The 26,672-nt window shown below is 42.0% G+C and overlaps 1 protein-coding gene across 5 annotated transcripts in view; it reads left to right on the forward strand.

The window, feature by feature from the left end:
• The first annotated feature begins 7,812 nt into the window (after positions 1–7,812).
• The window catches only part of RBBP8 (RB binding protein 8, endonuclease), a 52,167-nt gene continuing 33,307 nt past the window's right edge, over positions 7,813–26,672 (forward strand). For 4 of the 5 annotated variants that reach the window (XR_014025844.1, XM_081322996.1, XM_081322998.1 and 1 more), the window contains exons 1-2: positions 19,198–19,463; positions 21,484–21,702. Coding sequence is in view for 4 of the 5 variants with exons in the window: in XM_081322996.1 (XP_081179122.1) it covers positions 21,591–21,702 (112 nt within the window). In the remaining variant the exon portion in view is untranslated. Of the gene's footprint in view, positions 7,972–19,197; positions 19,464–21,483; positions 21,703–26,672 lie in introns of those variants that run through there. The other variant, XM_081322997.1, reaches the window with a different exon arrangement.

Genomic DNA, 26,672 nt, shown 5'->3' on the forward strand with positions numbered 1-26,672 from the left:
CCAAGCATGTGTACTATGGCACTGTGGGGAAGGGGTCAGTATGAAACTGTAGAAAGATCTTGGATGAGAAAGAATAGAAGGAACCAGTCTTCTGTGCCTCTGTCTCAATGCTTCTCTGCTCCAGGGAACGCTAGTCTTCAATTCTATGCCTCCGCACACCTGTGCATAACTCTCATTGTTCAGAGAGGTCAAAGAATGGCAATATGAGAGTTACATCATCAAGGCTGCCCACAGTAACTTCATCTGAAAGTCCATATAGGTTTCCCTCTAGGGTTTTGTCTAATATTGCCCTGGTAGGGTATCTACCCGGTGGATTGTCTGGCCTGGCCTCCCTTCCTTGATCCACCCTCGTTGACGCTGGCTGCTCCCCCCTCTGCAGGTGACCCGCTGGCTGCGAGGTTTCGGTGAGCACTCTTGGCACTACCCCGTTGACTGGTTCTGATGACCTGGGTTCTGTTGTTGGAGCCCTTGGTGGTCCGGCCTCTGGTTGTCCGGTTGTGTCCGTGGTGTTAGGCCGGGGTGTTTGCACTGGGAGTGGTTCGAGGTGTAAGTTACTCTGCTGCTGTTGTTGCTGCGTCTCTGTGGGTGCCTGTGGGGTATTCTCTGGGGCCCTTTTTCTCAGTTGGTCAATGTGTCTCCTGACTTGACGCTCCCCTTCCCCTTCCACGATGTAAGATAACGGCCCCAGCTTGTCCACAACCACTCCCTGTGTCCACTTGTCCCCCTGGCCATAGTTCCTGGCCCACACTAAGTCCCCGATGTTCAAGGATCTGGAGGTGGAGTCTTGTTCTGTTTCAACAGTTGCCCTATCCGGGTGGAGTCTATCTACTTTGGTTGTGAGTCTCCTACCCCACCTCATCTCTGCTGGGCTTTTTCCCGTTGCTGTGCACGGTGTTGTGTGTTGTGCCAGCAAGAACTGGGCCAGTCTCTGGGGCCAGTCACCTACAATTATCCGGCCCAGCGCCTCTTTGGTTGATCTCACGTTTCTCTCCGCCAAGCCGTTGCTGGAGGGATGGAAGGGTGCCATCGCTGCATGCCTAATCAAGTTGGCCTTGAGGAAGTCCTGAAATTCAGTAGAGGTGAATTGAGGCCCATTATCAGATACAATTATGTCAGGTAACCCATGTGTGGCAGAGTCCCCTCAGCACCTGTATGGTTTTGGCTGATGTCGTGCTCTTAACAGGCACCACCTCTAACCATCTAGAGTAGCTGTCAACCACCACTAAGAATGTTTGTCCTTGGAATGGCCCTGCGTAATCTATGTGTATTCTGGACCATGGGTTGTGTGTTGCCTCCCACCTGTATACTGGTGCATGGGGTTGTTCGGACCTGGACCTCTGGCACTGGTAGCACCCTGCTACCCACTCCTTTATGGCTTTCTCAAATCCTGGCCACCACAGGTAACTCCTAGCCAGGGCTTTCATGCGCACTATCCCCTGATGCCCTTCGTGCAGTTCGCTTATGACCTTATCTCTTAGTCTCTCCAGCACTATCACCCTGTTTCCCCATAAGAGGCATCCTAGGTGCGATGACATCTCGTCCCTTCTCATGAGGAAGTGGACAGGATCATGGGGAGGCTGAGCTCCACCACATGTTTATTGGACCCGTGCCCTTCCTGGCTGGTTTATGCAGCCCGGGAGGGGACACGAGGCTGGTTCCAGGCGGTTATATCTGCCTCTCTGAGTGAGGGTAGTTTTCCCACCGCCTTGAAAGAGGCGGTGGTGAGACCTCTCCTCAAGAAGCCTGCCTTGGACCCGGCTGTTTTGAATAACTTTCGTCCGGTCTCCAACCTTCGCTTTCTTGCGAAGGTTGTTGAGAGTGTGGTGGCGCATCAGCTCCCTCTGGTCCTGGATGAAGCGGATTATCTAGACCCGTACCAATCGGGCTTCAGGCCCGGGTACAGCACGGAGACGGCATTGGTCGCGCTGGTGAATGATCTCTGGAGGGCCCGGGACAGGGGATATTCCTCTGTTCTAGTCCTATTAGACCTCTCAGCGGCTTTCGATACCATCGACCATGGTATCCTGCTGCGGCGTCTCAGGGGATTGGGAGTGGGAGGCACGGTTCTTCAGTGGTTCTCCTCCTATCTCCTGGGACGCTCGCAGTCGGTGTTGGCAGGGGGGCAGAGGTCGACCGCGAGGCCTCTCACTTGTGGAGTTCCTCAGGGGTCGGTCCTCTCGCCTCTCCTGTTCAACATCTACATGAAACCGCTGGGTGAGATCATTCGTGGTTTTGGAGTTGGGTATCATCAGTATGCTGATGATACCCAACTTTTCATTTCGACCCCAAACCACCCCAGTGATGCCCTCGAAGTGATGTCCCGGTGCCTGGAGGCGGTCCGGGTCTGGATGGGGAGGAACAGGCTTCGACTCAACCCTGACAAGACTGAGTGGCTGTGCGTACCGGCATCTCGGGATATTCAGGATATCCCACCCCTCATTATGGGGGGTGAGTCATTATCTCCTGTAGATAGGGCTCGCAATTTGGGAGTCCTCCTAGATTCACAACTCTCCTTAGAAGACCATATTGTAGCTGTGACTAGGGGGGCCTTCGCCCAGGTTCGCCTGGTGCGCCAGTTGCGGCCCTATCTAGACCGGGATGCCTTGCGTACGGTCACTCATGCGCTCGTGACCTCTCGTCTTGATTACTGCAACGCTCTCTACATGGGGCTACCCTTGAAGACCACTCGGAGGCTCCAACTGGTACAGAATGCAGCCGCGAGAGTTGTACTGGGAGTCTCCCGATACTCCCATGTCACACCTTTACTCCGCGAGCTGCATTGGTTACCAGTTGTCTTCCGGGTGAGGTTCAAGGTGTTGGTAATGACCTACAAAGCCCTTCATGGCATGGGTCCAGAATACCTTGGGGAGCACCTGCAGCCGGCGTCAACTTCCCTCCGCCCAGTACGCTCCCACAGAGAGGGCCTCCTCAGGGTGCCACCGGTCAAAGAATGCCGACTGGTGGCCCCCAGGGGGAGAGCGTTCTCTGTGGGTGCACCGGATTTATGGAACCATCTTCCGGTTGAGCTCCGGATGGCGCCCGATCTCCGCTCCTTCCGGCGCGATCTTAAAACTTATCTCTTTAAACAAGCTGGCCTGGCCTGATGGGACGGGGTGGGATTTTTATAAATGACTTTAATTTTAAATTTGTATTAATTTATGGGCATTGTTTAATCATGTTTTAATAATTTTAATTTTTGTATCTAGTTTTTATGTATTGCCCTGTTCACCGCCCTGAGTCCCTAGGGAGAAGGGCGGTATACAAATTAAATAAATAAATAAATAAATAAATAAATGAAATAAGCCTGGAATTGTGGTCCCAGATTTTTCCCTTGCCACCCCCCTTGGACCCATGTTGCCACTCTGCTTAGTACTGGATCCCGGGCATTGGCAATGTCTTTGGCTGTTAGCGGGCATTCAGGGAGTTCTTGTATAGTGAGAATTTGCCTAGCTAGTGCTGGGTCTGGGTCTGTTTCTGGTAAGGGTAGCCTGCTTAATGCATCAGCGTGGCCCATCTCTTTCCCTGGTTTATATTTGATGGTGAATGTGTATGCTGAGAGGAATATTGACCATCTCAACATTCTTGGGGACATTATTTGTGGGGTTTGTCTATCTGTTGTGAACAGCCCCAGAAGCAGTTTGTGGTCCGTGAATATGGTGAAATTCCTACCATATAGGTAATCGTGGAATTTCCTTACTCCAGCCACGATTGCTAGCGCCTCTTTATCAATTTGTGCATAGTTCCGTTCTGCCTTGGTCAAGGTTCTGGAGTAGTAAGCTATGGGTCTTTGTTCCCCATCGTTATCCAGGTGGCTGATTACTGCCTCCACCCCATATGGTGATGCATCACACGCTAAGCATATGGGCTTACCCTCAATAAAATGAGTGACTGTGGACTTGCTGGATAGTATTTCTTTCAGTGTTTCAAAACTTCTCTTGTGCTGTTCCTGCCAATTCCATATGGCTTTTTTGTCCAGCAGCCTGTGCAAAGGTTCTGCTATGGCAGCTTTGTGAGGCAGGAACGAATGATAGAAGTTTATTAGACCCAAAAATGCTTGTAATTCCACTTTATTTTGGGGGGTTGGGGCTGATTTAATTGCTTTTATTTTTTCCACTGTTGGGTGGATGCCCTGAGCATCAATCCTGTACCCTAAGAACTCAGTGGATGCTACTCCTATGGAGCACTTTTCCTTTTTTAGTTTGAGTCCTACTGCTCTGAGTCTCCCAAGTACCTTTTCTAACCTATCAGCTAGTACCTCCTCATTTTTCTCTGCTATCAGCACATCATCAAAGTATGGGCAAACCCCAGGTATACCTTTCAGAGTTCTTTCCATGACCTCTTGGAATATTTAATTTAATTTAATTTATTAATATTTCTATACCGCCCTTCTCCCGGAGGACTCAGGGCGGTGTACAGGGCAAGAATAAAACACAGAAATTTACAAAAACTAAAAGATAATTAAATGCATGCCCGATTAAAATACAATTGATACATAGTAAAAACCCCAATAAAAATGATAAAAAACCCCACCAATCCCCCCTCAGGCCAGGCCGGCTTGCCTGGAGCTGCTGCAATGCCAAATTGTAATCTGTTGACTCGGAACGCCCCCTTGTGGGTGACTATCGTTTGTGCATCGGCTGCTTCCCTGGTAACTGTTAATTGCAAGTACACTTGCGCCAAGTCCAATTTAGCAAAGATGGCGCCGTTCTGGATGGTCGCGAGGACCTGTTTCACCGTCGGGACAGGGTAAGCGTGCTGATTTAAAGCCCGGTTCAGGGTGGCCTTATAGTCGGCACATATTCTTATGTCGCCATTGGGTTTGAGGGGGGTGACGATAGGTGTTTCCCAGGGTCCCCCTTCTACAGGTTCCAGTACTCCCTGGCCCACTAGCCTGTCCAATTCGGTCTCTATTTTTTGTTTTAGGGCGAAGGGGACTCTCCTTGCTTTAATCCTTATGGGGAGTACTGTGGGGTCTAAATTAAAGTTTATTGGTGGTCCCCTGTATTTCCCTAGGGATCCATCGAATACGTCTGCGTAACTATTGCAGACGGATTCTAGGGTTCGATGCTGTACCGAGTTAATTCCCCCGACCCAAATTCCTAATGGCCCAAACCAATTGAGGCCAATTAAGCTGGCTCTCTGTCCCTCTGTCACTAGTAGATCTAATGGCCCCTTAAAACTCTTAAAACAAACTTCGATGGTGACTATTCCCCTTACTCTAATGGGTGTCCTTTGGAAATCGGCTAATTGTATGTGCGTATGTTTGATGTGGATGTGGCGCCCTCTCCTTTCCTCAATCTGTGCTAAAGTTTGTCCCAAAATTATGGATACCACCGTTCCCGAGTCAACCTCCATTCTGCAGGGGATGCCCTGCAGGCGGACATCAATTTTTAATTTGGGGCTTAGCACCTGGTTGACGGACTCTACCCTTCCCCGGTTAGGGGTTTGTGCCTGCTCCCATCAGGTCTCTTTGCCACTATAGCAGGGGGTTACCTTACCTTGGGCCCAGGCGTCGATGTCATGGAGATTTTCCCGTGGTTTGCTTCTGCAAATCACTTGAATGTGGCCGGTTTTCCCGCAGTTTCTGCATTTCGCGTTTCGGAACCTGCAGCCTGTGCGGGGGTGATTTCCCCCACAGCTTCCGCATTTGGACTCAGAGTCCCTTTGCCTGTTGGGTCCCTCCCTCAGCGATTTGGCCGGCTGGGACGTTGGTGGTCTTCTCTACTGGTCTGTGTTGTCGGGGCGGTTGGTTCTCAAGGTTGCTCTTCCGAATCGATGGGTGACTTCATTGATGTTGGTCTTGTATTGATAATCCTCCACCCCACCGTCCACAAGGGACCCTTGGTGTATGGATCCGACCGCGCTGTTGCTGTTGTGGGGGGGTCGCATTGTCCGGTGGCTTCGTAAGTTAGTAGCTTGTCCAGGACCTCTTGCAGGGTTCCTGTGGGTTTGGCGATAATTCTATTCTGCAATTGCTCGTATTGGAGCCCTAGGACCACTCGGTCCCTGATCCGCACCTCCAAGTTGTTGTATTTGCATCGGAGTGCGGCTTCCCTCACGGCGGCCACGAAATCCATTATGGACTCCCCTTGTTTCTGGTTCCTGCATTCGAAAATCCTCCTCCAGAAAAGCTCGGATCGTTTGGGTGTGAAGTGCTCCCTTAGCTTTCCCGTGAGGTCTGCATACGACACGCTGGCGACTGTTGCCGGCTGGCATAACCCCACGGCTACCCGGTATACCGCCGTTCCGCTGATGGTCAGTAACGCTGCTGCCTTTTTCTGGTCGTCCGTTATGCCGTTGACCAACAGGTAGCCTTTGACTTGGCCGACGTACTCTTCCCAATCTTCGGGGTGCCTCGTGTCGAATTCCCTTACACTGCCAACTTGCACCATGCTTGCCTTCTATGCCTGCAATTCCGTTGCTGCTGGATTTGGCTCTTGTTGCGCTGACGGCTATTTGAATCTCCCGCTCCGCGCGCTTCCGCTGTCACGTCCCTGTTTGCTCCGCTGCGCTACCGTGATCCCATCCTCGTCACCACTGTTATGTCTGGGTGCCGCAACAGATGACTCAGAGACAGGGTTAGGGTAACTCTGCTTTATTGCACTCCACGTGGCCGAACTGGCCTTGCTTGCCCAGGTTGCCCTTATATCCCCCAGTCTCTGCCTAGCGCTAGCCAACCCGCTGGCTCCATTCTCCCGCCTTGCAGGTGTCGCCCAACCCGGTGCCCAAGAATTCCCGCCAGCCAGGTGGACCAATCAGGTGGCTGGACAGGTGCCTTCAAAACACTTATGACAAAAAGCCAGATCTTCTTTCTCGCACTACTGCAATTGTCCTTGACTTGGGAAGATGTCTCAGAGTGAGTTGTTGCTGTGATTTGACCATCATGTTCCTATGGCCAATGAATCAATCATCTGGAAGGTCCTTATGAAAGAAGCATTAAACATTCTGGGGATCTAAGAAGAATTACACTGCCACTATGAACTCACTAGGTCAGGAAGGAAATCATATTTGATCAGAGATTGAATTCCTTACAATGTGTATTTAAGGAGGTTTCTGTAGGGCTGTAAAGTGTAATTAACGGAAAAGCTTACAATAGGTTATAGTAGACTGGAAATTAGGGATAGATGTCTATCCACATATAATGATGTTTTAAACAGGTTTCATGTCTTACTTTTACATGTAGTTTTTCTGCTTCTCTGGTATATTCTACAACAGATTACACTTAATAAAAAAGCATAGTATTTTATGGCTGCCAGCAATTCAGTAACATGTATAAGGGAATAATTCATGTCTGACTATTTTTCACCATTTAATTTTCAATTAGCAAAAAATGTAATCTAGGAGTAGATTTTGGGTTGTATTCAATTTGTAAAAATGCTTTAAACATTCCTTAATGTAAATAAAGCTTTCTGGTTTGTTTTAAACTATTCATCAGACACTCCATCTAGGTGCATCAAAATGCAGAGTTTGAAACAATAGGATAATGGTGCATTTGTTATGGTTATGGACGCAACACTCCCTAACTCCTTTGGTAAATTATTTTGCTGGAGGCTACAACATTCTATGTTGGGAGTTGGCGGAGGCGTGAATAATTCACCACTTATGAAGCTTCAGAGTTGAGTTGAGCCGCAGCATGTTGAACTGCCCTTTGATGCCGACTGGTTGAACAGGTTTCTGCTCTACCAAGGAACTGGTTTGACAGGACTGTTATGCCAACAAATTCTGGTATGATTCCATGTTCCAGAGAATGCAGAAACCTGCCCAGCCAGTTAAATGAAAGACATATTAGGTTATCCATTGCACATTGTATATATCTTAGGTGCAGCCGAACTCTTCTCTGCATTCTGTAGCATGGTCCACTGTGACTTTCTCATCCTATATAAGCTTGATGTTGATCAACTTAGGGAAGCTTAATGAATGTCACTGATTATCAAGAACCGAATCAGACAAACCTGTTTCAGTTTTTAAAAGGTAAGTTTCGAAAGTATCAATTTAATACTATATTACTTCTGAAATTTAATTCTGAATGCTGTACAAATGTGTCACTTATTCTCTCTGTGTTTTCTTTGGTGAATATTTCTATATCAGTATATAGTTATATAGTTATGGCTTACATCAGTTTGTAACTTCAATGAGTGATTTTTCATCAGGTTTCATTTAACATTTACATTTCAGGCAAAGGTGATTGTAGAAACATCTCTAAAATTGGAAAATAGTTTTTAAAGATGGATAGCTGAATTGCAGCCTGATCATTGCCTGCTATGATGCAGTGATCCACTGTATAAATTTGTTTGTTGTACTGCAATGTAACTCTTTGCATATTTATTCAGAAGTTCAACTGGTCTTATGCCAAACTGAATAAGCATTACATTGTAGTCATATCTTCTTTGTGTAGAATAGATGGTAACTAAATCAATTTTAGGACAGAAAATTAAAAAAGGAAATGTTATGCATAAAAGAGTTGTTTGTCCTTGCAACATGAGTTCATGTTTGTAATTAATTTTTAATTAACAAATCAGATTTTTATTCTGACAGAAATTCTGACAAATTTTGATTCAGCACAACTTTACAAATTATCCACTAGAAGGGCAGTTTGTCTTCTGCTATTATAAATAGGGGCTGTACACACTGACATTGGGCTCTAAAGTATAGACCAAAATGTAGCACCACCTTTATTTTAGGTGTTTAGGGTATGGATCTTATATATACAGGTAGTGTCATGTAAGAATTAGACATCTTTGAAAACAAAGGCTGTAGAGTCTGGTGACTGATTAACTTGCTGAAGCTAAGTAGTATATTGGCTGAGCTGAACAGAAAGGAATGAAGACAGGTTTTGTCATGTCTGTTAGGACAAAATAACTTTTGTTTAACATAAATGTGACTTTTGTATTCCTCTTTCAACTGTATTTAAAACAAAAAGAAATATACTGTGGTGCTTTCTCTTTCTAAGAGAAGTTGTTGTAATGTGAATTTTAGAAGAAACAATTAAGAATCTTTCTAATAACAAGGTAAGTAAAAATATCAGTGTCTATTGGGCAATGTTTTAATGCTTAATTGCTCAGAATATTCTATGGAATCTTTTCAATAAAAAAAATAAGTATAGCCTTGGTCTCTGCAAATATCCAAGTTGATAAACAGCTATTTTTAATTATTCTTTGAGACAATCCCAAATAGCTCTCATTGATTTAGCAGGGAATTGGATACTTAAATCATTTTTTAAAAATATACTAGGCCACTAGTTAAACCATTTTGTAATATTTTAGACAATGTGGCCTCATCAATTTAAAAGCCATTATTCAAAACAGTAATTGAGTTTAGCAGCTTAACCCTATGCATGTTGACATAGAAATTACTCCTACCGAATACAGTGGCACTCCTTCCAAATACAAATGGATAAGTTTGCAACCTTATATGCTAATCCAACTAGATATTTATCTTATTAAATTTGAACCACATTTATTTTGGGTGAAAGCCAAAGTGAATATAGTAAGACCTGCTTCTCAGTCTTCATAATACACAGTAGTGCTGCACGACAATGAAAAATTGCAAATAACTACATGGATTTTAATTGATCCTACTCATAGGTAATTTTAACTTGATTTCATTCTAGAAATGGCATTTTACTGCTAAAATAAACAAAAGAAAAAATATTGATTTGGGAGAACATCCAATATTATATCAGTTAGTTTCCATTTATGAAACAAAATTTTTCTTATCTGTCCCAGATCTGCTCTGGAATGATTTCTGCTCTGGAATGATAGAATGAGCAGATTTGGGGAATCTATTTTGTTGATAAAACAGTATCAGCACACATAACATCTTTTAGCAGTGGAATGGAAGAATATATTCATGGGTTCAAAAAATGTATGATCCTGAATTCTTGTCAGCTCATTTTCTTCTACCTCTGAAAAAAGGCAACGAAACCAAACCCTGAACAAATTCTCTTACATTGTTCCACAGTGTTGGCTATATGAATTGGTAAAATATTTTTCTGCTCCTCAGTGCTTTTAATTTGTAATAAAACTCTGGTATCTACAATTCATAGTGCAATTCTGTACATTTTGACTCAGTTATAAATCTCATGCACTTCCAAAAAGCTCACTCACAAGTGACTATAGGGCAGGGGTGTCAAACTGCCGGCCTGCAGGCCGGATGCATCATAGCAAAACCGTGCCCACCCCGTTGCCAGCAATGGCAAAAATGTCTTGACACGTCACGTGACGTTGTGAGTTTGACACACCTGCTATAGGATTTTTCTGCTTGACTGCTACCCTTTTGTATACATATGTACCGTGCCCACCCCGTTGCCAGCAATGGCAAAAATGTCTTGACACATCACGTGACATTGTGAGTTTGACACCCCTGCTATGGGGTTTTTCAGCTTGACTGCTATCCTTTTGTATACATATGTACTGTAGAAGGAAGGAATGCCTCTAGGTAACTGTCAAAGCCAATATTCATTGCAGTCAGACCAGGAAGAAGGCATTAATTTTTTTCTAACCTACTTACTACAGTATAGAATAAAATCAACCAAAAACATTTGGTATGGGCCCACATTTAGGTATGTAAGGAAAAAGAACAGGCTTAGGATTTTTGCCAAACCTCAGTGCCAGTACATCAATGGATACGTTGTCTGCAGATTTCCTTGTCAAATGGCAGGACTTTCAATTCATCCTACAGCCCTCTTTGTCAGCCTTGGGGTGAGCATACAACTACTCCTTCTTTCATGCTCCAATATTACATTTAAATTATAATTAAATATTTGAGTTTTAGATTCAATATTTCTTAATTATAAAGATGTTTTAAGAATCTCTTTGATAAAGCAAAGAGCGCTTTGATAGATTTTAGATCATGATAAATGGTAGCAAATTCTTAATGATTGAATTTTTACTTATTTTACAACCATGTTTTTAAAATGATTACATGCACACCGTACGTCCTTTACAGGCTGTTTGGAAATTTTAAATTTTAAACACCGACACTCCATATGATAAGACAAAACATAAATTGAATGAATGGTTGAAATTTTCATCTGTCAAAATGTCATCTTAATATTCGTTCCAACTGTATATCTAGTTGTGAAATTTTAAACGGTACAAACATCAATAACCAACTTGAGGAAAGTTAATTCTGCATTGTGAGCAGCATGGAAAGCTGTAATGTAACTTATGATTTATTTATTTATTTATTTATTTATTTATTTATTTATTTATTTATTTATTTATTTATTTATTTGGTTTATATACTGCCCTACTCCCAAAGGACTCAGGGCGGTTTACAAGGCAAAATTTAAAAACAATACAATATAAAATTAAAATTAAACTAAGTCTAGCCGCAAAAAATTAAAATCACAATTTAAAAACATTAAACCCCTCAGTCCAGACCAGATAGCTCAAAGAGCCAGGTTTTTAGGTCCCAGCGAAATGAACGAAGGTCAGGGGCAGTCCGGAGTTCCATTGGCAGTTGATTCCATAGGGCAGGTGCGCCCACAGAGAACGCTCTCCCCCTGGGGATTGCCCATCGGCAATCCTTGACTGGCAGTACCCTGAGGAGGCCCTCCCTGTGGGAGCGCACAGGACGATGGGAAATTGACGCTGGCAGCAGGTGCTCCCTCAGATAATCCGGGCCCATACCATTTAGGGCTTTATAGGTCATCACCAGCACCTTGAATCTCACCCGGAGGGCAACTGGAAGCCAATGCAGCTCGCGGAGAAGAGGTGTTACATGGGAGTATCGGGAGACTCCCATCACAACTCGCGCGGCTGCATTCTGCACCAGCTGAAGCCTCCGAGTGGTCCTCAGGGGCAGCCCCATGTAGAGAGCATTGCAGTAGTCTAGCCGGGAGGTCACGAGCGCATGGGTGACTGTGCGTAGGGCATCTCGCTCCAGATAGGGCTGTAACTGGCGCACCAGGCAAACCTGGGCAAAAGCTCCCCTGGCCACGGCTCCTATATGATCTTCCAAACTGAGCCATGAATCCAGGAGGACGCCCAAGTTGCGGGCCCTATCAACGGGGGGTAACACCTCACCCCCCATAGTTAACGATGGAAAAGATTGGTTAGTCTGAGATGCCAGTATGCACAGCCACTCAGTCTTGGCTATAGTTCAAAGAAGCAAAGTATTTGGAAAGATACACAATTTGGATTTGCCCAGAAGACATATTTTCATATGGGCTTATATTAGTATTCAATATTTTTCACAACAATGACTCAAATATTCTGATATAGAATTCTGCTGTACTAAAAGGATATGAGAACATGGTAAAAGACTCTAGATTCTAAAAGTTAGAACTATAGAAAAATAGATGTTTTGACAATTTGTATGTTAATAGCAGGATTCATGTTTAAAAAAACCATGACTAATAATTACTTTAAGGCTTTCCACAAAAAGATATATACTGAATAAACATTTCAGTGATTATCCACTTTGTTTTTTGTTCTGATTCCTTAAAGGTTTTCTACAGTAATCCATGGGTTATTAGAACATTTTGCACTAGAATCATTTTCAAATCATTTTCAAATTCCTGGCATTTCTTAGAAGTCTATTTGTGTTCTTCAATGAGAATACAGTAATGACAAGTTATTTCTTGAAAGAAAATGTCCAGTCCCTTTCTTGTTCTGATAGAACTAGTGTTTCTAGTAATGCTAGGAAAGTTAGAAATGTTTTAAATTATTAGCAGTTCAAAAATTACATTCACTAGCAATTCAATGTTTACATGATTAGATTCAAGTACATTATAGACATAATATATCTGAGCCTACTTCATCACATAATCTGAACTGGGTTATAAGAAACTGTTTTTATACTACAGCACCTCTAATCTGTCTAATCTAGTACTGCTACTCTAATTGGCAGTGTCAATGCAACATCCTGGAGGAACTTCTCATATCACCAGCTCTTTTCTTTTTAACTGGAAATGTCAAAGTTTAATTGAGGCCTTCTGCATGAGGGAAGCATGGACTCTATCACTTAACTGTGAATTCCTTATTAGTTAAACAAATTGGACAAAAAATAGACTAAGATTTCTGGAATGCCCTACATCTTTATGACAGAAAACAAACAGTAGCTAGCAGGAAGACTCACACAAAATAATTGTCTGAAAAAATCCAAGGAATGCAGTATTTTCCTTAAATATGTATATACAGTGAAATTTCACACAAAAACCTTTATCACAAGTCTAAATGACTAATAGTTACTTGATTACATCAATTTTTAAAAACTAAAACAGAAGAGGCCTCAAGGAGCATTCCTAAAGCATAACCTGATTAAAATACCAATTACATAATACTTAACAGGTATAAAAATGTTTTCTAATACTGCTCAGCAAACCTGTTAAGAACTATAAAGTGCACAACTATAGGCTCTAGAAAAAGTTCTTATACATGTTGAGCATTTCATACAAATAATACATGTTGTAGCTGATCATTTGGAAAATGAAGGTTTCAGCCCAAACATTTTGGGTTCAGCTATTATGGAAAGAAGAGGTAGAGAAACTATTACAGAAAGCAACTGGATCCCTGTATAAGAAGTTAAAAACTCATTCTATGTATACTCTGACAGCAGTATAATGTATGTTTTTGTATGTCATCTCTTAAGCTTATTTCCCTGGGGGAGATCTGTTTTAAAACATATAAATGATTCCTTCCCAAGAGAACAGTGTATTTACAAAAAAACAGAGCTGGGTGAACAATCTTGCAACTTAAATGAAATATTTGTATATACTTGATGCACTATTAACTAAAAACTTTCACTTGGAAACAATTTGTGTAACTTTCTCTTGTGGAAAATTATTCATACAGCCTATTAATAGATCTTATTCTGGTAAGAACAATTTAGTAAAATAATTATATGAAAATTATTTAGTATTCAGTATTCTAAAATTACTTCAGATCCTAAAATATTTTTAGTATGATTTCAAGTATCATAAAAGTCATACAATGACACATTTATAAAAAATAGAGTAGATTTTAGTCCCAATGTATTTATAAACTTACTGAGTGATTTTCATTAGGAAGTAGTTAGAGATCTACGTTTATTCTGTTATGGCAATAAAGAAATAACAGGAAATAATAGTGTTAGATTTTTTTTTAATCCCTACTAAACAGGTCTCCTTGGTAAGTAACAAAAAGGTATTGTAATAAAAGTACTGGTAAATGTAAACAAGAAGGCAATATCTAAGCCACATAAGTCTATTGCTATCATCAATGTATTAAGTACTTTAAAATGTCTTTGAGTTCCTGTCAATATTTGACAAGCACAATAGTACTAATTCTTTTCAGTTTTATTGTCTATGTATGGATTTTATTCCTCCTAGATAAATGACACATGCTGTAGTATACTTCAGTATCGACTTTGAATCCATTGAGAAGTATTTTTTTCATGAGAACTCAACACCGCTAGGTGTAAAATGTCATCTCATTAACTGTGAACATCAAACAGTTCACAGCATATGTTTCATACTTCCCTATTTTGTTTCTACAATGAAAACTACAGATAAGCAGGTGGTCATTTAAGTAGATTCAAATAACTCATTTTGTTTGTATATTCATTTCTGATCAAAAGCAGATGTAACTCTATGTGGGATATACATTATATCCCCGCATTTGCAGAAATAATATAAATTAACATATTTCTAGAAATCTAAATTTGGGAAAGGATTATTTACTTTTCTACAGCCAATCTTTAGTGTAACTATTAAGTTTATTCTATGGAAAATCGAATCTAAACATGATAATTGCAATCTTTTACAGATATTTTTAAATAAGATCCTGCAATGAAAGTAAATTTACATATGCAACAAATGTTTACATTTACAACTCTTTTCAATTTCATTACAGAAATATATTGATAAAAATAGTTTTCCTTTTTTAAATATAGCTTAGAGGGATAGAAGAAAGCGACTTGAGGAGGAGTGGTGTGGCAAGCTAATAATTTCACTGAAAGTATGTTTTACATGTTGTGTATTGTAGAGCAGAGAAATTATATTGTTTTACATTGTGAGCAAGTTGATAAGGTGACTGTCTTATTAACTTTTTAGCTCTCAGAATGCTAGATCTGGGGACAGCGACTAAAGCCAAATACTGTAATGTAAGATTCGGGATCAGAATATGAAAGTATATCTTTATATGGTATATATTGTGCACAGTAACTTAACTACCACCTAGGTTATGGTTACCATCTTAAAATGGCTATAAAGGGAATTCATGGGAGCATACAGCTACCAATAGCTATTATCCATGATGTGTAGTTAGTTATACAAGTAGTCCTCAACTTACAACCATTCATTTAAGCGCCCTGTCAAAGTTACAGCACTGAAAAAAGTTAAACCTTGTACTTACAACTGTTGAAGCATCCCCAGGGTCATGTGATCAGATTTTGGGTGCGTGGCAGCATGAATTTACAACAGCTGCAACATCCTGGGATTATGTGATTGTCATTGTCACTCTGCTTAATAACTAATTCCTACAACACTGTCAAACTACTTAGTAAAACTGTATTACTATGATACTCATCTTTTCTACCTATCATATTCTTATGACTATAACTTTGTTGCTTGTATCTTACCATTTATATTGTTTTTAGTATCCTAGTATGATTTATGTTGTTTGCTTAGCTAGTATTCTATGACTATCACTAAGTGTTGCATCTTGTGATTTATGATGAAGTATTGTATTTTAAAGTTTATGATGAATGTATTTCATGTTGTTTATCATCATGATTATCACTATTACTTGTATGTACAGAGAGCTAATGCATCGGAGACAAATTTCTTGTGTGTCCAACCACACTTGGCCAATAAAGAATTCTATTTCACTTAACATCTGCAGTCATCTGCTTAAAAACCACAGCAAAAAGGTCATAAAATCAGGCACAGCTCACTTAACCACCTTGCTTAGCAACAGAAATTGTGGTCTAAATTGTACTAAGTTTATGACTACCTGTAATTTTATTGACCGGAAACTGTGGAAGATTAGCAGAAGAGGCCTGTTTTGTTCATGTCTCACCAAAAATCTGACCACTCTAGTAAACAAAATTTAAACCAATCCAATTTACATAAATGGAATAAATAATAGATTACATGTAAAAATATCTGAGCATGTTAAACAACTATTACATTATAATTAAAATACCTCTCCAAGATAGCCAAGAATAAATATTCCATGTTTCCTTTTTTGCTCTGTATCCTCCATAGTAATGAAGGTAGTAGCTAAACACTTATAAATCTTCAAAATTTGCTCTATATCAGGGGTCGGCAACCTAAAAAAGAAAAAGAGCCACTGGGAACCGGTTCCATCACAAATTAAAAAAAGAGGGAGCCGCGTGCGTGTGTCCATGCACGCGCATGCGCAAAAAGGTTTTTTGCGCATGCGCGGACGCACGCGGCTGCCATTTTTTTAAAAATGAGATGGAACCGGTTCCCGGTTGCCCGACGGCGACGGCCCGTCTGCAAAGCTGCCGCTTTCGGCAGCTTTGCAGACGGGCCGTGGCAGCTTCCTCAAAGAGCGGCGACCCTGCCCATTCCGAGAGGTGCGCGCGCACCTCTCCGAACGACCGGAGGTGCGCGCGTACCTCCGCGCGAATGGGCAGCGGTGCCGCTCTTTGAGGAAGCTGCCGCGGCCCGTCTCAGCTTCCTCAAAAAGAGAGGCGCCCCTGCCCATTCCGAGAGGTGCGCGCGCACCTCTCCGAACGACCGGAGTTGCGCGCGCACCTCCCCAAACCTTTGGGGAGGTGCGCGCGTACCTCCGTGCGAAGGGGCAGCGGTGCCGCTCTTTGAGGAAGCTGCCGCGGCCCGTCTCAGCTTCCTCAAAAAGAGAGGCGCCCCTGCCCATTCCGAGAGGTGCGCGCGCACCTCTCCGAACGACCGGAGTTGCGCGCGCACCTCCCCAAACCTTTGGGGAGGTGCGCGCGTACCTCCGTGCGAAGGGGCAGCGGCGCCGCTCTTTGAGGAAGCTGCCGAAAGCGGCAGCTTCCTCAAAGAGCGGCACCGCTGCCCCTTCGCGCGGAGGTACGCGCGCACCTCCCCAAAGGTTTGGGGAGGTGCGCGCGCAACTCCGGTCGTTCGGAGAGGTGCGCGCGCACCTCTCGGAATGGGCAGGGGCGCCGCTCTTTGAGGAAGCTGCCGCGGCCCGTCTGCTAAGCTGCCGCTTTCGGCAGCTTCAGAGACGGGCCGCGGCAGCTTCCTCAAAGAGCGGCACCGCTGCCCCTTCGCGCGGAGGTACGCGCGCACCTCCCCAAAGGTTTGGGGAGGTGCGCGCGCAACTCCGGTCGTTCGGAGAGGTGCGCGCGCACCTCTCGGAATGGGCAGGGGCGCCGCTCTTTGAGGAAGCTGCCGCGGCCCGTCTGCTAAGCTGCCGCTTTCGGCAGCTTCAGAGACGGGCCGCGGCAGCTTCCTCAAAGAGCGGCACCGCTGCCCCTTCGCGCGGAGGTACGCGCGCACCTCCCCAAAGGTTTGGGGAGGTGCGCGCGCAACTCCGGTCGTTCGGAGAGGTGCGCGCGCACCTCTCGGAATGGGCAGGGGCGCCGCTCTTTGAGGAAGCTGCCGCGGCCCGTCTGCTAAGCTTCCGCTTTCGGCAGCTTCAGAGACGGGCCGCGGCAGCTTCCTCAAAGAGCGGCACCGCTGCCCCTTCGCGCGGAGGTACGCGCGCACCTCCCCAAAGGTTTGGGGAGGTGCGCGCGCAACTCCGGTCGTTCGGAGAGGTGCGCGCGCACCTCTCGGAATGGGCAGGGGCGCCGCTCTTTGAGGAAGCTGCCGCGGCCCGTCTGCTAAGCTTCCGCTTTCGGCAGCTTCAGAGACGGGCCGCGGCAGCTTCCTCAAAGAGCGGCACCGCTGCCCCTTCGCGCGGAGGTACGCGCGCACCTCCCCAAAGGTTTGGGGAGGTGCGCGCGCAACTCCGCCCATTCGGGGAGGTGCGCGTGCACCTCTCCAAACGGGCGGTGCCACTCTCCATTTGGAGAGGTGTGCGCGCACCACTGCCCGTTGGAAGAGGTGCGCGCGCACCGGGCGGCTGGGAGCCGCAAGAGACGGCTCAAAGAGCCGCATGCGGCTCCGGAGCCGCAGGTTGCCAACCTGTGCTCTATATATACAAGTTGATGGATGGAAGAACTCTTGTAGGAGTACAATGAATCTGCTCTCTATCCTATTCCCAATTGCACTTTGGAGATGCCTTGAGGTCTCCTCTACTTGTGACTTTCCAAATAGGCTTATGTTCAGCACTTAGCACATTGTGTGTGGTTTGTCCCAGACCGCATTGTTTCTCTATTTCCAATGTGCTTCTCCTATTCTATATAAGTCATCTTATTTTCTCTATCCAGCTTAGAACACTGATTCATTAAGGCTAGATACCTGTGCATTATTACTCAGGCCTGTAAACAGCTTTTTTCTCTTATAGCCTATAGCAAGGAAAACTCATTTCTAAGCAAATAAGAAAGCACTTTAGTTTCTAAGAAATGACAATTTGATCTTTCTGTTTAATTTCAAGGCTATTAATGCACCCTAAGCCTTTGAATTTATTCGTTACTTGGAACAGCTGTGCTGGAGGGCAGGATTAAACAATCATCACATCAAAAAGTGTATTTGGAAGGCAGTTAAGCCCAATATTGTACAGTATTCCTTAACGTTTTGTAGCCAATGTGCTTTGCCAGGGAAATCTACATTTCTATATTCTTTCGCTATTTTCTCTCTTCCCTTTCCTTGAAACTGTTGCCTTCTCTTCTGTATTTCCGCACACAGCAGCCATTCTAGAGATTCATTTCTTTTGAGGGCGATTGATACAACTAGTTTGCTAAGCTGGTTCGATGATGATATCCATGTAGTCGTGTCCGGCCCTTAGCAATTCCACGGGCCAGATCTCTCCACAATCTTCCAATCTTCCACTACTTCTTTGAGTTAAGAAAGTCATTTCGGGCCCTTTTCTGTTTTTTTTAAAAGTAAAACAGAAACAATTATTTGATTCTAAAAGCAAAGGCAGAATTTGAAGATCAGATGCTCATATGAAAACGCACACAAAAGGCCTCTAGTGGGCGTTCAGAGCTCAGGAGCTTCCCATCTGCTCTTCAAGCTTGAACCGGCTCCAAAGTTTCTCTCCGCAAGGCATTCTCGGGGAAGGGTGGAGAGAGAACTCTGCACGCGCCCTGGGACTCGCTCTCGCTTCTTGCCCTTTCTTCGCCTCTTCCTCCCGCGACTCCACAATTGAAGGCCGGGGCCCGCCAAGCTGGACTTCTTCCTGACAAGAAAAGGAGGGAAAATTGTCTCCTTTTAGTCAGCCGCCAAAACAGCCTCCGGCCAGCAGGGGCAGCCCGCTTCTTCCGGAAGCCCCCGCGACCTAGTTGTTGGCTCTCCCGCCTCAGGCCCGGTGGGTCGAGAACGAGCAAACGCCGCTGAAAAGAAAAAAAAAAGAGAGAAGTATCTTTCTTCGCTCGCCTGCCCTGCCCTGCCCTTCGATGAAAGGAACCAACGCCGCCAGGTAACCCCGCGTCACGGCCCGCCTTTTTGTGCAGCTGCGAGCGGCCGCTGCCTTTTCTCCTCTTCCAAGGAGCGGATTCCCCCTTCCCGGCTCCCCTCGCCGTTGTTCGCGGTCGCAGGGAGGCGCTCCTCCTAGGACCTAGGGCAGGGGTAGGCAACCTCGGCTCTCTTATGACTCATGGACTTCAACTCCCAGAATTCCTGAGCCAGCCAGGCTGGCTCAGGAATTCTGGGAGTTGAAGTCCATGAGTCATAAAAGAGCCGAGGTTGCCTACCCCTGACCTAGGGCTTTCCCCGTCTTGAGGCAAAACGTCCCACCGAGCCCCCGTTCGGCGCCCAACGCACCTCCCTGGTTAAAACCAAAGGGCTCCACCGTCTCCTCTTCGGGCAGCCCAAACGCAGGTTTTCCTTTCCGTGGGAGGCAGGGACCGCGCGCAGTCTTGCGCCCGGGCTAATATCTTGGTTTGTTGTTGTTTTTTCCCCCTTGGGCCTTTTTGAAAAAGCCGCCCTTTTCAAACTCTGGCGAAATAGCCTGCCCTCTCCAGGAGGCGTGTTCGCTTGTGTCGGGTGGTCTGGAGAACTCTTTAACCGCTGCGTGGCGGGTATTAAATTGAAAGCGATCCCGCTCTGCTTAAAAGAGTTCCCCCTGGAGGCGAAATTACCTCCGTCGGATGTTTGTGGAAGGCGTCGAGTCTCGGGGATAGTAAAAGGAAATATAGTAAAAGGAAGAGACTATTGGAAGTCACTCTGAGCAGTCCTTAGGGATTCGGCTAAAACGAATCGAGAGTAAACTGTTACGTGCTTAGCTCAGGAAATGCGTTATCATCAAGACGGGCACAACTTTTAGAACAGGGGTCTTCAAACTTGGCCCTTTTATGACTTGTGGACTTCAACTCCCAGAATTCCTCAGCCAGCTTTGCTGGCTTTGCTGGCTGAGGAATTCTGGGAGTTGAAGTCCACAAGTCATAAAAGGGCCAAGTTTGAAGACCCCTGTTTTAGAACAACGACTGCCACCAAGGTCAAAGTGAAGACTTTCCCCTGTGCTGGTTAGCTTGCTTCTATTTCTTTCTTTTTGTGATAGGCAAGCAGTCTGATCTTCCAGCCAGCTACTTGCTGGTAAGAAGAGCAGGCAAGATAATCTATACCCGAGGTAGGCAACCTTGGCTCTTTTATGACGCATGCACTTCAACTCCCAGAACTCCTGAGCCAGCCGTGCTGGCTCAGGAATTCTGGGAGTTGAAGTCCATGCGTCATAAAAGAGCCAAGGTTGCCTACCCCTGATCTATGCAGACTGCAGTTTTGGAGCCAAGGACTACATATGATCAACAGGTTGCAAGTTGCCCAATTCAATCCTAAGGCATTCAGATGTAGGGAATAATGAGGAAAAAACCATGCACACAATTATATAAGTATTGTAGAAGCAGTATGTGTTTCAGCTGCCTTGAAAATTTTAATTTGTGCCATGCCTCCTGGACATTAGTCACTATGATACTTTCTGCATTTCATTTCTCTGTGAGTTCATTATTTATCAACCACAATTGCAACTGGCAACTTGGTTGTTAAACAAAGTCACTAAGTGAAACCATGTCTATGCTTATGATCTTACTTCAGCTTTCCTTTGCTTTACAGACCTGCAAAGGTTGTAAATGAGGAGACTGATCACCATTATAATTCTGATCTGTCGCTAAACAAGTTAATCACTAAACAAGGGCTATCTTTAATGCACTTGGCAAGATGCAATCTATAGCTAGCAGAAAAATATAATTAATTTTATCACAGCATAATAATTTATAAAACCTTAATTCTCTTATGTTTCTTCTTGCAACAGCCACTTATGGCTTTTGTTTATTTCTTCAGGAAAAACTTGTCTTTTGAGGGCAAAGTCAGCTTTCTAATGGCTTCTGTATTGTTATTTTTTAAAAAAATCAATGATTAATGAAGATATAAAGATAATGATATAGATTAATTACAATAACTATCATTTAATAACTATATTGTAAACATTGTATCTGTCATTGCAGGAATCCAGTTGTCTGGAAAAAAACGCTCCCTAACTGTAATGTGAACCTGAAGAACAGCCAGACATCAAGAACTCAGAAAAAAAATTGAAAAACTATAAACAGATAAAATGAGTGCTTCTGGAGGAAATTGTGGAAGTCCCAATTCTACAGAACCTGCAGTTGACTATTTCAAGGAACTATGGTCCAAATTGAAAGAATGTCATGATAAAGAAGTGAAAGGTATGGCTGCTGTTTGTATTTTGTATTTGGCAAATTAATATTGACAGCCATGGGTTATTTCTAAATTAGCAAATTAGCTGAAAAATAATGTAATTCCTAAGATAAAATTGTTTTTTTAATTTTAAGAATCCTTACTGAGTTCATGTGGTTGGGATTCACATTTTAATATACTGAGTTTTTCATTGACTTTCGCCACGTATATAACATTTGGTCAGATCATATCACAGTGGCAGTCAAGATGAATAGGTATGTGTTATCATTTCAAGTGAAAGTGTGTTGGTCTTATTTGAATGTTTGTTGGTAGGTGTTTGAATATAATCCTGTAATATCATTTAAATCAGAAGCAAAGCCCATTATGTTCAGTAGTCAGTCTTACACAATCAGAGATGTGTAATGATAGAATTTTTAACTAGGATATTCCTGTATGCTTAGAGAACTCTCCAAGTTCTATCTAAATAGATCAACAAAAGATGCTGTCAGATGCCAAGAATCAAAAAGAAAACTTATGCTATTTTATCTAGCTTATTACCCTAGAAAAGTACCATGAGATATTAAGAACTTGTTACAGCAATCCACTAGTAGTGAAACTGATATCATTAGCTAAGAAGATTAGGATCAAGGAGACAGAATAATATCTAAAAGTCTGTCTCATGAAATAATTAAAGCTAGATATATGACATAACAATTAAAATTTACTTAGATATAGATGTCTGCTGAAATATCTGGTTGACATTTGGACCAATGATTACAAAATGCCTGGTGTGAAACAAAACTATTACCGGTATCTTATTTTTTAAAACTTTTAATAGGTTTAAAACCTATCTGGAATATTGATTACTTTCTATAGACCAGCGTTTCCCAACCTTAGGAACTTGAAGATGCGTGGACTTCAACTCCCAGAATTCCCCAGCCAGTTCCTAAGGTTCCCAGCCAGTTCCTAAGGTTGGGAAATGCTGCTATAGACTATTAATTAAATACATTTATAAGATTTAATTTATTCCACGACTTGAGTTTTATAATTCTGGGATGCTGTCAGCAGAGTACACGTTGAAGTATCACCAGTATAAGATTTGGCAGCCTAAGGAGTATCTACATGTCATGGAGCCACATAATAGAAAACTAAGTATTAAATTTTAAACATTGGGAAAAATGCAGGTAAAATTTCAAAATAGATAGGAGCTATAATCAAAAACATTACATATACTAAGAAAAAGGTCTCACTTTGGAAATTTAATGAAGACTAGGTGTGTCAGTACAAACAGATAAAGTGGATTTTTTTTAATATTCTGAAACTTTGTTAGTGTGTTCTGTGTAATGCATGGCAAATTTAGAATATGTATGATTTTATCAAAAAACATGCCCAAAGGATTGTTTTTTCAAAAGATGGTGATTGTACAGTAGAAGCATATGGTGATATATAAGGCAAACACAGACTTGTCTGGACTATGTTTCTGAAGTCTATAAATAAGAATTAAAACTGACTCATGATTTTTAATTTTAGATGTCAGCAAAATATGCTTTATAAAATAAGAGTCTATAATCAGTGAGTTTTGTTTTTTGGTTATGTTTGTCGTATAAAGCCATATTTTATGTCTTTTTTAATTATCTGATTTTTAATAAATATGGCTGAGATAAATGTGATCAAGTAGACATTATACTATGCTTAATGTTAGTTGCTTTGGCTTAAAATGCACATTTATTTGTAAAAATTACATTTTTCTCTCAGTTTTGATTTGAAACAAATGAACTTGATCAAAACAGTCATTCCGAAAGCAAATATGTGCTAATATAATGAAAAGATTATAAGGGCATGTTTGATGGGCAAGAAAGCTCTTTCTGCAACTTGTGGCATGTGTGGCCTTTCTTTATTTTATCTTTGGAGATCAGAATTAAGCCCCTAAATGGGGAAAAATTAGGTGAAAGACTTACATAGAAGAACTGATAGGGAAGGATAAGCAACTACAGTACTCCTTTTTCCCCAACCACCTTAGCACCTTTGCACATTGTTTACAATCATATACCTGTCTGCAAAAAATAAATCTCTTGAAATGAGTGTAGCTGACTAAACTAAATGCAAGTAGTCCTTGCATACCAACTGTTCATTCAGTGACTGTTCAAAGTTATGATACTGAAAAAGGAGATACACAACTGATCCTCAAAGCTTCAGCTGTTGCCGTGTCCCAGGGCCACATAGTTGTGATTTGGACACTTGGGAATTGTTGTGCATGTATAGCAGTTGTAGTGTTGCATGGTCACATGATTGCCATTTGTGATCTTCATGGCTGGCTTCCAGGAAGCAAGTCAATGGGAAAGCCAACAGGAATTTGCAAGTTGCAGTCACATGATCTCATACTTAACAACTGCAGGTGATTCTCTTCCTAACCACAGCATGGTGATTTTTCATTTACAACAGGTTGCTTAATAATAGAGTTGCTAAATACAATTGCAGTCAGTAAATGAGGACTAGTCAGTTACTGAAACCTTGCTCCATAAATAATCCAAATAATTTAATCTGAATCCACTTTGCAACCTACTCTAGACTATAATTTAATTTATTTTAATAATGTTTACATAATGAGCTTATGGAAATTTACTAATTATTATAAACTTGTTCTAAACACGTTAATGGGAATTTCAGCTCTTGTAAAAATATAGAACATGCTCTGTAGCTGCGTTGTGGTGCATTTTCTTAGAAGATGCATAGGAGCAATAAAAAGTCATTTCATCTTCAACCCACTTGGATTACTCTTCCTTAGATATAAATATCACAAGAGTGATTAATTATAACTGTATTAATGAAAGGAAATGATAATGATTCTAGTTCTATGAAAACCACTTTTTGTCATTTTAAGTTGTTTTCAGTTTGTAGATCATAAAGTGAATGCCAAAATTCTAATTAAAAAAACCTTGTGAACCGCCCTGAGTCCTACGGGAGAAGGGCAGTATATAAGTCTAATAAAATAAAAAAAAAATAAAAAAAAATTTAATGTTTGAAAATTCCTCCGGAAACATTTCTGGTTTAGATGAAATTTGATCACTTTAATTACAGCTTATAAGCAATGTTTGTTTAGTGACAATTCAGGTTGCTAATATCACATTTTGAAGCAGTAGGCGTGAGCTTAAATGGACTCCAGAAGATGGTAGAGGACAGGAAGGCCTGGAGGAACATTGTCCATAGGGTCGCGATGGGTCGGACACGACTTCGCAACTAACAACAACAAAAATATCACATTTCTAAATACTCTCCGAAACGGGAGCTTCACTGTATTACAGATTCATTCTTTCCGATGGGTGTTGAAAAGGAATAAAATGGAATGATTTTTAGAAATTTTGATCCTGATATCTAGTTGTTATCTGGCTGACTGGCTGATTTGAGATGCATGGTTTTTAAACTTATATTTTCTTCTGAAGTAGTTATCAGTAACTTTCCAGTATGTGACTGTGACATTCAACATTAACATGACTACTGTTTTCTAAATAGAAAACTGAATTTTGAAATATTTACAGAATTGTAATTATTTATTGCATTCAGTAATAACTTACATTACTAAGCTACTGTGTTAAGTAACTTTGTATAATCAGGGATAAAATTCTATCTCATTCTGATTTCTTCCTACTGTTGAGAACTGAAACAGCTTTGGCTATCAAGAATCCATGCCAGTACCATTTTTACAAAGAATAATGTCCTGGTCACAATTAATCTTGCTTCACTACTTTTCTTTCTTATATTATATAGTTATACAATAACTGGTTATAATAATTACAGATTACTACAAATTATTGCTGAAATTGGCTTAATAGACTAAAGTGGAGGAAAATCAGTTTTCAGTTGAATGGGACTGTTTAATAGACCTGAAATCTTACACATTTTTACTTAAGAATATATGTGCATGCATCATTTTCCTCTCCTTTCTGAAATATATAAATATATTTCTATTCTTTATCTTTTTTATATGCAAATACTCTCTAGCACTGAAGTTCCATGTAGTCAGTTTTGACTCATGGAGATTATATGGACAAATTCTTGCTATCGTGATCTGACTCTGATAATAGCCTGTAGCTATTTCAAAATCATTCCAAGAATGTATTCGAACTTGTCCATCTACCATCTATGTTGTACTCCTCTTCTACTTTCCGTAACTTTAGCAAGCATAATAATTCTTTATAGTCTATCCTTTTCTTTTTCCTATGCCAACTGGAGATCAGTTTCTGCTTGCTTATCAACACTTCTAAAGAACAGTCAGTCATTATTGTTCCAAGATTTGGTCTGGCAGTCCAAGACATTTTTTGTAACCATTTCCAAATCCATAATATAGTACAAAGATAAATTGTTTCCAGATTGCACAGCTATAGATTATCACTGGAAAGACCAATGTTTTTTAACTATTCTGACCTTTGTTGTCATTATTTAAGTTGGCAGTTGCTTTTCTCTATAGACTAATCTCTTTACTTTGCCAACAGTCTCCCTCTTTGCTACTTTTCAGTCAAGAAACAAATAATGTTTTCAATTCTTTACCATCAGCTGTTAGTTCACACTAAGCATATAAATTGCCATTACCCTTGTTTTAGTAGAAAACAACCAAGGTAGAAGTTACAACTGGTATGATTTTTAACTATCTTCTAGAAGTGGAAAAGAGCTTTTGGTATATGTTTGCTGTGATAGCCAACTGAATCTATTTTATAGGACTATCTCTGAAGTCTATATGCTGTGGCTGATTTCACCCTATAGGAGTACAGAGTATATGCCTTCCATGCTGTAAGAGCTTCTGTGGTTGACAATTTATTCTTGGACTAAATTTCAGCTATTAGTTTGACATATCATCCTTAGCTTGAGTTTGTGATTCTATCCTATAAAGTTTTTAGTGACAAACTTTGTACAGGTATTCTAACTACCGTATCTGGAAAATTGTAGACTTTTAGAAAAAATAATTGGTCTGTAGCTAAAGTTAGAAGAGTAACTTTTTGTCTGT

This window comes from Vipera berus (genome assembly GCF_964194415.1).
Source record: "Vipera berus genome assembly, chromosome: 3".
Taxonomy (NCBI): Eukaryota; Metazoa; Chordata; class Lepidosauria; order Squamata; family Viperidae; genus Vipera; species Vipera berus.